Source organism: Sphaerodactylus townsendi, linkage group LG03 (assembly GCF_021028975.2).
Source record: "Sphaerodactylus townsendi isolate TG3544 linkage group LG03, MPM_Stown_v2.3, whole genome shotgun sequence".
Classification (NCBI taxonomy): Eukaryota; Metazoa; Chordata; class Lepidosauria; order Squamata; family Sphaerodactylidae; genus Sphaerodactylus; species Sphaerodactylus townsendi.
Genome location: NC_059427.1, coordinates 115,809,126 through 115,826,139, shown reverse-complemented (window position 1 = coordinate 115,826,139; position 17,014 = coordinate 115,809,126). Strand labels below are relative to the sequence as shown.

General features: G+C 42.8%; 1 protein-coding gene across 3 annotated transcripts in view; it reads right to left on the bottom strand.

Moving 5' to 3' along the window:
* Positions 1–1,449: 1,449 nt before the first annotated feature.
* Positions 1,450–17,014, bottom strand: part of MYOCD (myocardin) — a 46,903-nt gene continuing 31,338 nt past the window's right edge. For 2 of the 3 annotated variants that reach the window (XM_048492050.1, XM_048492052.1), the window contains exons 5-13: positions 15,952–16,113; positions 13,712–13,887; positions 11,263–11,388; positions 9,993–10,246; positions 9,299–9,452; positions 7,530–8,480; positions 6,629–6,742; positions 5,694–5,751; positions 1,450–4,457 (exon numbers count right to left, since the gene is read on the bottom strand). In XM_048492050.1, coding sequence (XP_048348007.1) covers positions 3,886–4,457; positions 5,694–5,751; positions 6,629–6,742; positions 7,530–8,480; positions 9,299–9,452; positions 9,993–10,246; positions 11,263–11,388; positions 13,712–13,887; positions 15,952–16,113 — 2,567 coding nt within the window. In that variant the 3' untranslated portion in view covers positions 1,450–3,885. The remainder of the gene's footprint in view (positions 4,458–5,693; positions 5,752–6,628; positions 6,743–7,529; positions 8,481–9,298; positions 9,453–9,992; positions 10,247–11,262; positions 11,389–13,711; positions 13,888–15,951; positions 16,114–17,014) is intronic. The other variant, XM_048492051.1, reaches the window with a different exon arrangement.

The following is a 17,014-nucleotide window of genomic DNA, read 5'->3' as shown; positions in this document are numbered from 1 at the left end:
CCGCCTGCAGGTCAGTTGTAATAAATCAAGGATGCAACTGTGACCTTGTTATTTTTGTTATAAGGTCAGACTCATGATGGGAGAAAATCAATCAATGCAAAGTAAAATGTAAAAATGCCATTGTCCTCTGGCCAGATTTCCCCCAGTTTATTGATACTTGTAAAGAGAACCAAAAGGATCACAGAGGCTCTATGATCTCTTCCCCCCACCTCCTCCAGCTTTTCTCTTTTGCTGTTCTGAAGAAATCAACCTTGTGTGTTACCTGGTCCTTAGCCCAATTCTTGATCCTCTGAATCAGAGTAAGACTGTTATGCTGCCTGTAAACTGGGTAGCCAGTACTGCAGCAGAAGGCTGCCAGTGCCCAAAGTAGACCAGTTAATTGTACCTTGCAAATGGATCCCAGAATTGCTTTTGCGCCTTGTCAACAGCAAAGCCAGTGAATCACTGTTGCTACCAAAAACCTCATCAAGTACCCCACCAACCAGTTTTTGTTCCAATAAAAGGTTTTTTCATCTTCTGTTTTGAGTTAGTTGGTTTCAGCAATCATCATCAAAGTCATTTGAATAAGTTCCTATAATTATTTGGTCTCTCTTAACTTTGTTTTCTTCAAGAGAATTTTGAAAGTCTGATTTCTGAATGAAGTAGTAAAGAGATTATGTTCTAACTCTCCTTCAGAAATAAGAGAACTAGAAACTGACTGAATTGCCAGCTGGTTGGCCCAGCATTGAACGGTTGCTCAGTCATAAAGCTCATTTTGTTGCCCTAGACAAATTATTGTCCTATAGACTTTGCAAAGCATGCTTTGTGAAGATGAAATTAGTGATACTATAGCACATTCCAGCATTCATGGTATGACTGCAAAGACATCTGACTCACCACTAAGAAGAGCAGTTTGGATTTATATTCCCCCCTTCTCTCCTGTAAGGAGATTCAAAGGGGCTTACAATCTCCTTCCCCCCTCCCCACAGCAAACACCCTGTGAGATGGGTGGAGCTGAGAGAGCTCTGAAGAACTGTGACTAGCCCAAGGTCACCCAGCTGGCATGTGTTGGAGTGCACAAGCTAATCTGGTTCCCCAAATAAGCATCCACAGCTCAAGTGGCAGAGTGGGGAATCAAACCAAGTTCTCCAGATTAGAGTACATGTGCTCTTAACCACTACACCACGCTGTTGTAGAGGACTAAGAGTCAGCATAGTTAAACCAAGAACTTGGGAAAGCCAGGTTCAAATTCCCACTGTTCTGTGGAAACTCGCTGGGTGAAATAGTCTTAACAGGGCTGTTGCTGTGATAGTAAAATGAAAGAGGGGAAAACAATGTCTAATACTTTGGATTCCTAATAGGGGAGAAAAGTGGGGCTTAAATATTACATAAGCAGAAAATGCAGACTGAAAGGGAGTACCAGCTGTTATAAAACCATTGTGTGCAAAAATGAAAATGACAAGTCACAGGGATTCTTTTAATAAGTATGGCAGTGCTGGTCACAGAGGTAAGGCAATGTGTTTATTTACAGTGTGTGTGGTTATTTCAGTAGCTGACAGCATCCCTTTAAATGCTATCCCTAAAGCTCTGTACCGCATGACAGTGTAGCACCTAAAACTAGTCTGGGGTCAAGTGCCTTTAAAAACTCTCCATGGAATGACTTCTAAATTTTTGCTTGTTAAAATTACAAAGTAAACAAAAACAAACATGTGAAATATTACTCTATCCTACCAGTGCACTGTGAACAATTTGTACAATAGAAAATCATGCTTTTAAATAGTGATCTTAACAACAAAACTTTTTTTATACAACATGCAGCAATATTAAAGCCAACTGTGAATCTTTCCCCACTCAAGCCCCAGAAGTTTTGCTACTTTCTGAAGCTAAAGTTTCATACGCATTTGGTCTGCAAAAACCACTCTCCTGGCACAGTTCATGCTGACCTTCAGCCAAGAAGGTATTGAAGGGCACACAGTCCTTTCCGAGCACTTTTGATTTCCAACAAATGATCCTTCCAGTAACACACATATTCAATACAGTTGATTGGTATATACATATTTGTAACATACTTAAGTTTAGTTAGATTGGTTGATAAAATTTCTCAGAATTGGTTCTTATATAGAAAGCTGCCCCAAGCCGTTTGATAGAAACTTAACAATAGATTTGGGGGGGGGCCCCCCGCGGGGAGTGAGCTTTCCCCCCTACCAGTGTTGACAGACCTTTCTGAATTGCAGTGCACAACCTTTCAGAAAAAAATAAACACGCTAGTGCTCCACTGGCTTAGAAGAACACGCTCCTCCTTGATTTGTGGATTCACAGCTGTTCTCCAGGATATTTTGCAGGGGACTTCTCCTATAGCTTCCTTCATGACGGATTCAACAGCAGAAAGTCCTGAACAGAGTAATGGCTAAGGCACTAGAATGTCATCAATTTGAGTCTCATACTACACGGCTGCTTCCAGTCCACAATACTGGAATCTTTTTTTTCCAGTAGGCCGAGGAAATCAAAGGCACTTGAATATGATTTCGGTGAGATTATTTCTTGCATTTGGGCATAGAATATGGGACAGATGTCCTTAAGGATGGGATGTTTTGTGGGGTGAGTTCATATGAAAAGGGGTCGGGGGGGAGAACAGATATAGTCCTCAAGGGCAGTGGAGGTTCATCTCACAGGGAGCAGAAATCCTTTGATTTGGAATACAGCAAGAAGATTCAGGGGTTTAATGTAACTGCCATTTTCTGGAATTTTGTTTTGCTTTGTCTTCTTGTAACAGGATGTACATGATAGAAGGATTCTGTTTGCCTTCCATTTTCAGACTTACCGCTGCAGCTACATAAATTTATAGCTCAGAAGCAAATGTAAACTGAAAGGCCACAACAGAACAAACCGTGTTTTTAGAAAGCCTTTTCCCAAACCTGACTAAATTACGCTGAGAAACGTTTTTCACAGTTGATTCAACTGAGGCATCAGTAGTAAACAACAACTACCCTGCTTCATCTTTCAGAAGGGGAAGACAGGGGCTTGGGAAGCACAGGTGGCTAAGCACTAGCAGTGTTCGGAGATACTCTGCCTATTCATTCTCATTTCTAGACAAAATTGCTAGAAGGCATTCTGCTCCCTGCCGCCCCAGCAAGACAACTCCAGTAGCTATAGCTATGGCCATATGTGCTTTATTTATAAACTGATTTAGAAAATGATCAAAGGAGGAATGTACCTGAAAACACATTTTGTGGGAAACCAAAACTAGTTATCTCGGATCTATTCTTTTCAGGTAGAATAAATCACAGTGCACTGATTCTGGTGCACTGTGCCTTTATAACTGGAGAAACACAAGACAAGGCAGAGAATGAGAGAGATGCTCAGGAAACCTATGATAGTAATGAAAAAAGTCACCAATTGAGGCTCATGCTGCCTAGCAGGAGGCTGGTTTTTAGAGAAAGAATACTAGATATGCTGAGGACAAAGGTTTTCCAAACAGTGTGCTAAGAGCCAGAAAGGGTCTGCTAGCAGTAAATAGTGGTCTGCCTACAGTGGGTAGTGGGGACAGTATAGTGCATGTCATAAGGGCTGGTTTATGTATTAGGGATTAAATGGACATGGGCATGCCAAGTTTAGTTCTACTGCAAAGGGAACTGCCCTTGGAAACCATTTGGAAGACTTCTGTGATGTGAATTTGCTTAATTAGGAGGCACATCTTTTGCTTGGGGTTGCTTGTTTGTAAGTGGGATGTGGGATCATTTGGTTAGTCCATTTGTAATGAAAAAAAGTACATTTATGTCCAGAGAAACAATGACTCCAGTTTCTCCTCCCTGGATGGTACTATAGCTCTTTGGTTTAGTCTCTTCAGTCCCATTTGTGGAAATCATTTATGGGCAGCTACATAACCACCTGTAGGGCTCATTTTGTTCACCACTGTTGTAAGTGCAGATCCATTGTGCTGTTCAAGTTGAGATCAGTCACATCTAAGAAATCAATGTTGAAGATGCTGGGGCCTGTGGTGGTGAGGGAACCAAAACCATTGGCTGAGCTAGGTGGAGTGAGATCCAGCCATTCCATTGTTTCCCAGGGAGACTCTGTGAAGCTCATGTGCAAACCAGATCCTTCACCAGAAGAGGGAGACAGTTGAGTCTCCATGGGTGAGAGGGGTGTCGGCAGGATCTCATGAGGTGTGAGCAGTTCATCAGCAGTTTTGCTGGAAAATCCTTCCATCACCCCTTCAAAGTGAGGCTCTTCACCACCTACCTTCAGAAGGGTGATCTCATTTGTTCGCCCTAGCGGGCTGTGGGAATTTAACAAGATTTCAAGATGGTTCTCATTGTTGCCAGGGCCATGTTCAAAGGACAGCTGACTTGAAGGGCCTTGCTCAAAAACAGATGATGCCTTTAGTAAGGTGGATGTACCAGAGGTCCCTGAAGACACTGTTATCTGGGGCACTTTCTGAAGACAAGGACGGTCATCTTTGGCATTTGCAGGCATTTCTGTTTGCAAATCAGAAGTGACAGGAAAACAACAACTGGTCAATGATATGGATTATACCATCAACTCAAGTTACTCCATAGCTTTCAATATTATAAAATATTGAGCACCTCTGTGGTCGCTGTCTCCAACAGACAGATAATAGGCCTGTTATCTTTTCTCTGCTGTACTGAGATAGCCACTGAAACGTAACCATGTGAAACAGGCCACAGTTTTACTAGGGTAGCGGCAGATATACTTTACTGAAGCTCTGGGTAAATAAAATTACATGTGATACTCTACTGGATCAAACCGGCATACTATTAATTTTTGTAGTTTCTGTGAGCCTGCACAGGTTAGTTAGGTGTAATGGGAGAAAGGAAATTCATGCAAGAGCAGCTGAACCTCGCAAGAGCAGCTGAAATTCATGCACGGAAAATGTTAGTATGAGGGAATGTACTTGTTACAGAGAGCAGAATAATGTTGATTTAAAAGCCGATGTGCAAGGCCTAATGTATACAAAATTACATTGGAGTGCGTGTAGGGTAAAGGTTTATAGTATTGCGAGTTCAGCAACATCAAAGGTGGAAGTTACTGAAATCTGAAGGAGCTATTACGGTTTAGTAAGAACCAGCATACAGAATTTCTGAATGCCATTCTAGCAATGTATTTTATCCCTTGTCTATGTTAGTGGTTTTCAGTGGATGTTATTTTTAGAGGTTGAGAGAAAGAGAGGACAGAATGTGATGGTTGTGGGCAGTCATGTGTGTATAAGTTCTGGATCAGTTCATGCAAGATGTTTGACCACAATTTGTCACTGGTCTTGGTTCCCACGCATATAACACACTTTTCGTTCCTGGTCAATCAAACAGTGAGTGTGACTGCAAACTCAAGAATTCATCTCTTTTTAAAGCATAAACAGACATTGGTATAATCAGAGCTCATTTTTTGACGGCTGGGAAAAGATTAAGCACAGTTAAAACTTCCAAGTGAATCCTGTTTTCTTAAAATAAACCTGTCAAAATGTATGGGTGCAGGAAGTGTTCCCTGGCCATAAGTACACTTTGTGCTTCAGACCATGGCTACATTTAGTCTTTCTGTAAGTAGCTGGCACAGGAAGCCAGCATTTGGCTCAAACATTGCTCACTGTGACTAATCGATGTAAAGAATATTGTCTGAAATAGCAATCTTAAGCATCATCCTACAGGCAGTGGACAGATAAAGGTTATGGTCTTTGTCCTGAAACATCCTCTGCCTACCTCCAGTTTCGATGAGCACATCCAACAGCTCATCCATCTGCTGACTTCGGGTCATCTGCTGCAACAGGAGAAAAGCAGGACAAATTGCAAAGTCAGTCATTTGAGCCTACATGCTGTGGGGAAAAAAATCAGCTTAGATGAAGGAAACATCATGAAGATCCAAGCCATCTGGAAATATGCCCAAACCAGAATAGTTTGGCTTGTCAATTCCTTAGTAGCTTTGTAGTCTCCTCTCTTAAGATTCACCAGAGCGGGATGTTGAATTTACCAGATTATTCTGCACTTCAAATACAGCTTTTAATGTGCCATCTCGCTGCATAAAAGTCAGAGAAACAACCTCAATTGCCTGGCCAACATGGAATGAATTGCAGCTCCCTGCCCTCTACTTCAGACTGTTCGTAACTATATTTCCTCAAAAGAAAATCCCATAAAATTTAATATTACTTGTATGATCAGCCTCCCTCTTTCTGTCTAGCCACCTGTCCTTGGGAGTTAATCTTTGGTGGTCTCAAGTGCCCGCTCTTAAACAAGATATTCTCTAGGCGCTTCAGACAAAGCTGGGTCATTTGCAGATCTTTGCATTTCTCTTTAAAATTGATAACACCTGTGCAACAGTAGTCGCAGTCATACTATTGTTTACATAGTTACTTATCCAGGGATAAAAAGAGAAAGCAAGAACCCCTGTCCCAGCCAGAATTGAGTTACTGATTCTCATTTCAACTTCTTATTCAACTGCTGGCCAAGTCAAAGGTTGACTGAGTTTAAACTTTCACTTGAACATCTTGAAGTGTCTTTCTGTAATGATGAAGCAACCTTCCAAGCCAGTAGCGATGAATTGATTTCATTCATAGGCTACAAGGGATTTTGCTACATCAGCAGAAATCAGACCAAATAAGCCCCAGTCAAGCATAAGGTAGCAAATACTGGACAGTTACCTGCTTCACTGCATCAGCATATGGTGGAGGCTGTTTTCCTTCTGACAGGGCAACATTTGACTTACAGAAGTTGGCTGACAGAGTAGAATACTTCTGGCCTCCCTGCGTTGGCATCTACAGAGAAGGCAAATTAGACACAGGAATCAAAAATCCACTGAGCAAAGACTGCAGCTTTATAACTGCACCAAAAAGCCCCTAGGCTTGAATTTATCCCTTGCACATGGGACTGAACCATCAATGGAAACGAGAAAATAGCAAAGGTTGAACACCCACTGTTTATCTTTTGAGATAGCCTTCCTGAAATTCTACCAAGGAAAGCATCCTTGTCCCATAAAAGAACGTGTAACAGAAAATATGGGGAATGTTCCTCTATTTCTGATAGGCTGCCTGGTTTGGAGGATTTTTGTTTTGTGTGGATGGGGAAGACTTATAGGAGCACTAACACTATAACCTAATGAATCCATGCAGAGGTGACCATTGGTGATAAATGCCAGTAGGTCAAAAGCAACAAGGTGTAGAAGATGGTGAGAAGATTGGAATTGTGTAACATTGCAAGTAATCAGGAGCTCTGTTTCTTAGGAACAGAAGTCCCACCTTTGGCCCAAAGAGGTGTTGAAAGGTAGCTTTTTTGAGGGGGGGGGGGCTATATTTCAAGTGGCAGCTGAAGTGCCCTGTGTTTTGAGAAAATGATCCGATCTATGTGAGGCACCATGTTCTAATATTGAAAACCATTGCGTCTACTGGATTCCAGTTCTGGCAGGTAAAGCTTTAGGGGATAGGGTGAGAAAACCTTATCCAGCTGTTAATATGTTCAGGCACAATCACACATTCCCTGGTTAGTTAAACACCAAGTCAGTAAAAAGCACACATGAAAGAAGTTGCATATTCCAGGCTTTCTTACCGAAGTGGTGTGTAGATGGCTGTTACTCTGTGGAGAACTACTGCGCCCTTCACCTTGAATGTTAGGGGACACCGAGAGGAGGTAATGGCTGTTTGGTGAGGGTGGAAGACTGATGTGTTGTGGGCTCTTTGCTGCCTCTAGTGGTGAATGCTGAGGAGAGCACTGTGGGCTTAGGAATGTGGAGGATAGCATACCATTTTGCCCTGAGGATTCCATGCAATGGCTATTTACAAGGCGGGGGAGCTGAGGCGGCCCACAATTGTTCAGTGTATCAGAGCTGCTGGTTTGCACCTTCAAGGCAGTTTGCTTGGATGCAAATGGACAGCTGGATGCTGTGTTTTCTTGCTTGATTGGAAAGCCAAAAAAATGTGCTGAGGGTTGCTTCTCCTCTGCTCCGTGGCTCCTTTTGCGCTTCTGGAGCTGCATCCTCAGCTCTTCCACTTGCCTCTGCTCTTGCTGCAATTTCCAGGTGAGCTCATTGATGACCTTTTGCTTCTCCACCAGCATCTTGTCTTTCTCTGTATCGACTCTTTCCACTTCAAGCTGGATGCCAGCTCCATTATGGCTCCCTATCAAGCTCTCTTCACACCCACTCTGCACAGGGGAAGGATGCAAGACGAACTGTGGGGAAGACATGGGTCCTTCGTTGAAGGTGTCTGGTAAGGAACCATTCACTGACAGGTCGGAAGAAGCTGGGGAGATGGGCGGTGTGGAGCTGGTGCTGCCAAAGTGGTAAAATCCATTGGATAACAGACTGGCTGAGGACTGGGACTGGTAGCTGGACAGAGAGCTTGTTGGAGTCACTGGGAAGGTGACTGTAGTTATTTCATTGAAGCTGGGCACTGAACCACCACTGCATTCTTGGAAAGGCCGCAGACGTTCCATCAGGGCTGTTTTTGTACCGGACACAGGAAGTCCTCTTATTCGGAGCTGTTGCCTCAGCTCTGACACCTGAAACAAAACCTCTTTGGTCAGCATTAGAGTCTCAGTTTGATTTGGCTTCATGGGGATGTAGCAATCTTACTGAATCAAGGTGGCTGATTCTGATTCTGACATCTATCAAGCATGCTTTTATCCATTTCTCCAAAGAACTCAGTGTATCATACATGGTTCTCCTAAAAAAGGAGTCTGAGATTATTTGTGGGGAGTGGGGGCATGGCAGAACATCAGATTCAGTTATCGGCATCCCCAGTTAAAGGATTAGGCAGTAAGTGATGTGAAAGACCTCTGTTTGAGATCCTGGAGAGTCACTGCCAGTCGGAGCAGACAATACTGACTTTGATGGACAAAGAGTATGATTCAATACAAGGCAGTTTCATGTGCTGACAGTTATTGCATACGCGCAGAGGCGTTGCTGTAAGGGGATGGGGGGGGCTCAATGCACCAGGCACACGCCGCTGTGGGGGTGTGGCGGGGGCGTTCCAGGGCAGGGGCGTTCCAGGGCGGGGGCAGAGAGCCCACCAGTACACCAGGCGCTTCCCCCCCCCTTGCTACACCTCTGCATAGGCGCTGAGTAAAATTTGATTTTTACTGGAATGGAGCTCTGAACTGTGCTATGCACCCCTGACTGGGCATCTCTGTTATTAACATTTCTATTGTTTTGGCATTCTTTGGAGTATAATGCTTTCTAAACCCAGATGGAGAGATAGCCATCCCCAACCTTCACCACAGAGTTTAGGCTTGATTGGCTGCAAAGATGGTCTTGACAGTGAATCTGGGGAATTCAGACATGAACAGTTTTCACTTATTGTCCAACACAAAACACTCACTTTTAAGTCATCCAAATTGGATGGCAAAGGACCTGGTTTGAGAGTAGAAATGCAGGGCTGTCCCGAAAAGGTGCCTTTCACAGGAGAAAGAGGACTGTTAGCAACAGCTGTTGGGGAAGAGTTCGTGGTTTTGGCCGCTTGCTCACTGGATTGTCTGAAAAACAAAAGAACAGATTTTTTTTTTGAAAAAAATTAATCAATATCCCTGTTTTGGTTTGCTTGTTTGTGCTACTAGAAGGAAAGACTGCAGCCCATATGGCATCTTCCCCTTGCTCAGCTGCTTCACCTTTAAAGGTATGGAAAATCAAACTGGTTCAAGAAACGTTAACTCTGCCCCTCTTGCCATAAGTGATATTAAATCTATAAGCATGAATTTACCCGCTCACTTGCCATACTGATGTCCTTGAAGAACTTTAATGCACCAACTGCACCTCTGGACCTCTCGGATTAAGAATGCAGGCCTATTTAATTGGCCGTAGTTTGTATCCCACAGCTATGTATTCATCTCCTCAGAAACTTGACAGCAGAATAAATGGAGACACTTACAAATCTTAGTGATTTCAACAGCACGTCTTTCATCAATGGAACTTAAAAATGCTTAACTCTGGCCAAAATGTGTGGGGAGAAAATAATCATAGCTCCTATAACAAAAGAAATAGGGCGGGTGGGGTTAGCTGCTTCCTTCACCACTCACTTCAGTTGACTGGAATGAGAGCCAGGATAGTTGAAAGGATGGTGCCGGTGCTGCTGCTGCTGACTGAGGATCTGAAGCTGTAGAAAGAGCTGTTGCTGCTGAAGGAGCCTCGCGTAGGCCGAGTCCATGGGCGGAGGAGACTTCTCGGCTTTCTGGTCAGGAGGAATGTACTGGTGATATTTAAGTTTCTTCACTTTGGGCTTTGCCTCCTTGGGCTTTTTGTGGCGGTTCTTGCTGTCACTTGACGATTTAGACTGCACAGTGGCACAAATAAGAAGTCAGTAAGCGAGCCTTATATGTACTAGGATGAGTGAGTTCAGACATCCCAACCAATTAGCCACTTGAGTGAGCTGCAGTGTTCAATCTGTCAGCCTGTTTTTGAAGACGGTCGTGTTTTTCAGGATTTGGACTATAGCTCTGTGGTTGCTGTGTTGGAGGCAGCATTGGAATTGTGCATGACAACACGTGAGGCCGAACTAAGAGGCAGTTTTCACTGGCCACTTCACTGGAAACTGCAAAATACACAGGCCCTACGCCAGTTGCAAAGGACATGAATGCTTTTAAAAATACTTAACAGTAGCAGCTTAATCATTTCCCATGTACTTCTCTTGGGTATTTTAAAAAGCACAGGAACCTAATAATACAAGAAGCCCTTCTCACAGCTACTGGAGCATTCGTGTATTTTATAACTGGGTTTCTATACTCAAGGCAAAATTTTAAAGACCAGTAACTCATTAGACTCAATATCCTCTCCACCCAATAGCAAGAGCAACTAGAAACTTGGGATGAATATAGGCAGCACACACGGCTGGTCTGCCAACTTGCCCTTTTTGTTTAGCTAATTTGATTGTAATTCCACTGCCACAAGATTCAGCTAGACTCCATTTTTTGTGATGTGCTAAGAAGTACAGTAACTCCTATCTCCAAACAAAACCAGTGTTGAGGTTGTCTTTGGGCCTTTCCCCACTCACCGTTTGCTGCACGCTACTCTTGCCAAATAGCGCGGGGTCCAGCGGCACTCCCCACTACAGAGGCAGTGACAACGCAGCCGCCCCGACTCTGCTGCTCTTGCGCCCCCTCAGTGCACAATCCCCGCGCTGAAAAGGTCCACGTCAGATGAAACCGACGTCATTTTTAAAAGTGGGGAAACGGCCTTTGTCTTGCCTTCCCCAAATCTCCCTAGAAATGGCTTTTGTTGTGTGGGATTGGCACTAATGGATGCATATCTTTACAGTTTCTCTTCCCAAGAAGTGAGAGGGCAATGCCATACCTTTGCTGCTGTGGCAATAGGCACAGGAGGTGTCTGTTGCCCATTCATCTCTTTTGGACTTTCTGGCCGGCTATTCTGCTGAGATGTTATATCAGTAGTATCATTTTCAGAGGCACTGGAATGATCCTGAAATCAGAAGCCCATTGAATATACACGTTATAAATAATTACTATTAATAAGCACACATTTAAGAAATCTAGTAGTAGACAGACACATCCTACAGAAATGGACCGCACTGCCATTCCCTCTGGTTTAAATCTAGTTGTCTTTGTTCATTTTGATCAATCCTTTCTCTGAATTCAGGATTGATCTACAGGTTACCCAATCTTCTTGAGAGGGAATTTTTATAGTACTTTGCCCAGTGCAGCTTGTAACATGGATAGTTACTTAGCTTGAACGAAATCTTTCTGAAGTGAAATTACTCTATGGAATCCATATTGAAAGCTAGGACAGATTTAAAACTGGGCCACAGACTTTTGCCAGGAAGAAGTGACCTTTCTAAGGCATAGAAGCAAAAGTGGACAAGCAAGACAAAGAAGTAGTGACAGCAATAAACTACATTCCTTGAAATAGTTGACTAAATCCTGTTCACCAAGATGTAAATAGAGAGGATGTTCATAGCATGAGAAAAGGGAAAGACCATCAAGCATGGCTGGCAGCCTTACTACTGCCTTGTTTTCTGCATGCTGGAGTCTATAGTGGGCTTACTTTTAACTCAACCCACTGGATGGATTTAAGAATTACAGAAAAGAACAGAGCTTGTGGCTTAAAATTTAGCAGAAATTCATATGCTCAAACAACTACATGGTTGTCAATTTCAAATGTAAGTGTATGGACACAGCTCAGTGCACCAAGCCAGTGGTATGAGTTTCTCTTGGGCATTTTGGGCAGTTTTAACCACACTAACATGAACTGCAAGAAGAGATGGTTTACTTGGGCATGGTTAACATTGCCCAAGCCATGTGACAATCCACATAAACAGCTTGCCATCTGCACAGGCCTTTATGTGTGTCTCCAAAAGTCATCCCTGAGAGTGCCAAAAGGCTCTTTAGACAACCACTCATTTTGTCACAGGCATGAAGTAGACAGTAGACTGTAGTAGACTAATCTACTGTGAGCTTGCATGTAAAACCACTGTAGCCAGTGGGCCACACAGGATATCTCAAACACGGTGTGTACTCTGAAACTTTCTTCTAGAACACACTTCTACATATAAAGAAAACAGAAAATATAATGCAATAAAAACTGTCTAGGAGGCCCTGATGTCTCAGTCTTCATCACAATCAATCAGCTTTTTTTAAAATTTTTGGTAGTTTAGAACTCTCTGCCATAATGTTTCTACACAGCTCAGGCAATTGTATTTATCAGGCCAGTGTTATTAGGAAAACCAAATGGACTATTTTTTGGGCTCTCTGCCATAAGTGCCTGGAAAATGGAGGTGCCCCATGCCAAGTACACTGTGTAACAGAACTGTGGAATGGAGGAGGGCAGCTCAAGCCAAGAATATGTCGTGTTCAGGTTAACAATGGTCCTTGATCCTCTGCAGGATACCCCAGTGTTTTATGTAACCACCAGAGGATAACCTTATAGCTGACTTCCTCCTTAGGCTACAGTGCCCTCAGTGGGATTTTGGCATAAATTCTATCTTTTAGCCATGGTTAGAATTCTTTGTCCTCCTGGATCTACCATTTTTTCCAACAAAAGCTCTTGCACCAATGGTCTGAAAATGGATACTTCCCTCTCCACTGCTGAGCTCTAGAAAACTGGTTCTGAAACTGTGCACATAACTGATTGGTTGGACTCTACACTTTTACCAAGAACCCCCCATTTCATACAGATTTGCACTTTAACAAAGTTCCTTCCCCCTTAATAATGCAAAGATGGATGGACAAATGGCAACTTTAAAAAAACATTTCTTGTATATTTAATGTGTACTTTAAAAAAATGTTTTCAAAAGTTCCAAAAGCATGAAGAATGTGGCAACATTTTGCAATAAAAGAATTTCCAAATGTCCAACTGCTGTGAAACAGTGAACCGCTGTTCCACTGAGATGTGCCACTGAGGAAAGTATGACAGGTACAGTGTATGGAAGATGGCAGTGAATGTCATGCTAGCACGACAAAGCTTTTAAAGAAACAGAAGAGGGAAAACTCCAGACATTGCAGATGGAAACAATGACCAATTATGGGTGTCATGAATTTAGCAACATCCTGCGTGGCAGGACTGATTGTCCAGGGTTTTGTCATCACATTTCTGTGGAAGAAGGAAACATGGTCTTACTGCACAGCCTGAACTTGCAGGCACTCATTCGCATGATCAGTAAATTGTCATTTATTTCCATTACGTGCTTGACTTCGTAAAATAATAGTGTCCCTTTTATTACAGTGTGGTGATTCATTTTCCCCAGTATAGGATTACATAATTGATCTAGAGATCCTCAGTGTTTTACCTGAGTTGTCCCTGACATTGAGGGGAATGCTGTTTCTGAAATTTTGGTTCCTGCTGCTGATTCTGTGAATCCCTCAGAATCCTCACTTCTGACTTGCTCTGGGGACATCCCATCATTGCTGCTGTCTTCTTCAAAAGCAAAGGCATCTGAGGATTTTGAGAAAGTCACCTGGGTATCTTAGGTAAGTGGGACAAAAAATGATACATTATCAAGAGTGTTGCAAATAGTAGTGAATTTCCCACAACCGTACAAATAGCAGACTAGGTAATACACCCCTGAAGTTCCATAGACCCACAAGAATGCAAACATAACTCTCTCATGCCCCTCTCGCACATGCACAATAATCCATATTCAATCCACTTTTCACAATTGTTTAGAAGAGGATTTTGCTGCTCCACACAGTTAAATCCAGCTTCAAAGTGGATTGAAAGTGGATTGAAAGTGTATTATTCTGTTGTGCAGAAGGGGCCTTAGACAAACCATTTGATTTTTCTTATTGTTATTCCAGTATTTTACATCTCTAAGGGATGTAACTGGTGTCCCTTGATTTATGACACATCACCTCTGTTTCAGTTGAATTTATATGTGTAAAGCTGTGGGCCATTGCTAAATTCAGCTCAGTACTTGCGAGAATATACGCAAGAGCTTAGCAGAAATGTGTCCTTGAATAACTCCTCATTTGTGCTACATGCATTTTACAGATCTACATTTTTATTTTTTAATTTTTTATCCAGCCACCTACTAGAAAAATTCCACAAAAGTCTATTTATGTGACATATGTTGCTTTCTCAAGAATCAGTGTGGGTTATACCAGATGGTGCCTCTCTGCCACTCAGCATACTCAAGGAGTTCTGGAAAGTGTTCCAGCACAATATCCTGCAACCTAGCAGGCAAAAACGCTTGACCCTTGGTTTCTGTTGATAAGTAAAGTGCTGGGAAAGACAGGCTCTATCACAAAAGCCCCTGAAAGGCTGAAAGCCAGAGGGTGAGCAGTGGAAGGAAGGAAGATTCCTGCAGTACAGTGTAATCTTTCCAGGGCCCATGTCTGGCTTTGATCAAGTGTCTTCCTGTTCAGCTAGTGAAGAGACATGTTGGTGTGCGTGTGTAGGAAGGCAGGCTGAAGTGAACCATGAAAAGGATACTGGAGCCCTGGTAGCTCTTCTACATGGATCTGTATTTCTTCATGGAAATAACTCCAAAGGAATTCCCATGGAGAAAAAAAAATACACTGAAAAAACTTCACTTCCCAGCCGTGTTTCTTGTATACAGAGTAGGGATGTGCATTTGGATATATCTGGTCAGAATATTTATTTATTATTCATTACTGGATTTATATCCTGTCCTATCCCCGTGGACACCCCCCCCCTTTTTTTTTTTTTCTAGATATATTTGAATCTGTGGATGGTATCTGAGATTTTTACCGATGTCAGGAAATGGGTCCACAAAATCCCAGAAATATTTATCAGTAATCAGGGATATCAGAAGCCAGAGGTTTAAGGCTCTGAAGACTGCTTTTTTCCTTTATTTTTTCCTGTCTTTTAAATTGGTTTTGATGGTCTTCATACATTGTATTTACTGTCAGATTTGTAGCAGATCCTCAGGTTTGAGACTGCCTTTGATTCTTGGGTTGTGTTCTCTGATTTCTCTGTTTTTACATTGTTCCTATTTCGTTTGGCTCAACTGATTCTCTGGTTTGATATTAGGTTGGATTCTTAGGTTTTATGTTGTTGTGTTAGACTTGTCACATTGTCCCACACATCTGCCTGGATCCCCTGGTTCTGCATGGTTCTTTGGGCTTATTGGTTCTGTCTGCTTTGGGATGCTTTTGCCAAGGGACTGCTTTGCTTGCTGTTGTGTCTCTGGCTGTTCTTGGCCCTGAAGAAACCATGGAGTCCCCCCACCCCCACAACAGGAAGCAGTGGAGGGTGACTGGGAGCACCTTGTTCAGGGATCCAAATAAAACCTGGGGAGTATTTAGAGGACAGGCACCAACAGTGCAATTTGTTCAAAAACAGTCCCTCCAACCCTCCAGAAAAATTCCCCAGAGTGAACAATGGAGCCAAATATTGGAATTCTGAACACCACCACTCCCCTCCGTGATCCAAATTCCAATATTTGGAACTTGGAGAACCAGGAATATCAATATTTTTTGGCTCCTTGATATCAGGACCCAAAAATTATCCATTTTTTCAAGGCGCACATCCCTAGTACAGACACTGCAGGTGATTTTTCTGTACTACCTTTGATGGCCTCTTTCACAGCTGAGTCAACAGGAATGATATTCTTCTCCACCAGCTCCAGAGGACCTGGCCTAAGAGCAATCTTTTCATTCAGATTGTCTGCAAGACGGGCTCTTTTTAGTTTCATCTGTGAAGCTTGAATGGACCCCTCTGTGGCTGAATCTGGAAAGGCAATATGGACCACATCAGTTTTTAAGAGCAAGCAGCTGGCCCAGTGCATGGCAGGTAAAGAATGTGAAATATTCATCTTGAATTATGTACAAAAACTTGAATTATGTACACTTGAATTATGTACAAAAACAGGCTCCCCCCCCCCCCTTTTCTTTTTGCTTTGATGGGTAAAAATGGGCGCCAAAGAAAGGAACTTCTCCCTGCATGAGAATATATACAGTGTTATCTTCATTTTAATGTCAAAAAGTATTTGCGGCTCCCAAGTGTTTTCTTTTCCGTGGAAAACGGGTCCAAATGGCTCTTTGGGTGTTAAAGGTTGCCGACCCCTGATCTAGTGAGACCCAGGCCCTGAAGGATATGAAACAGTTGCACAGGGCCTTGTAAGACAGAGCTGTTCCACCAGAAAGTTATGATTTTTCCACCATCTTGACTTCCCCCACTGTTCTTCTCTCCTTTGTATATATCTATAATTATAAGTTGATTATATTAGCTTCAATTTGGGTTTTAATTACGTGTTTTAAATTGATGATCTAGTGTATTTTTATTATACAACAATGCTGGAAGATGCCTTGAGCCTGTAAGGGGAAGGGCAGCAATACAAGTCTTAAAAAATAAAATAAAATGCCCCTTTATGCCATTTTCTCAATCTGAAAACTGCCCGGGTGGGGGGGGGGAGGGGTGTTACTTGGACATTGGGAAGAACTCATGTGTCCCCTGTATACTCTGTAATGTGTGAATCAAAAGTGCAAGAGGCATCACCAGGGTGGGGACAAAGACCACAGGTATGACTGAGATCCTAGCAATGCTTCCGGGGCTCAGTTGGCTCAAAGTGAGTTCAAGTACACACCCCTTGTTCCTCCTCCACCCAAAAAAGTTTACCTGCTCTCATTCT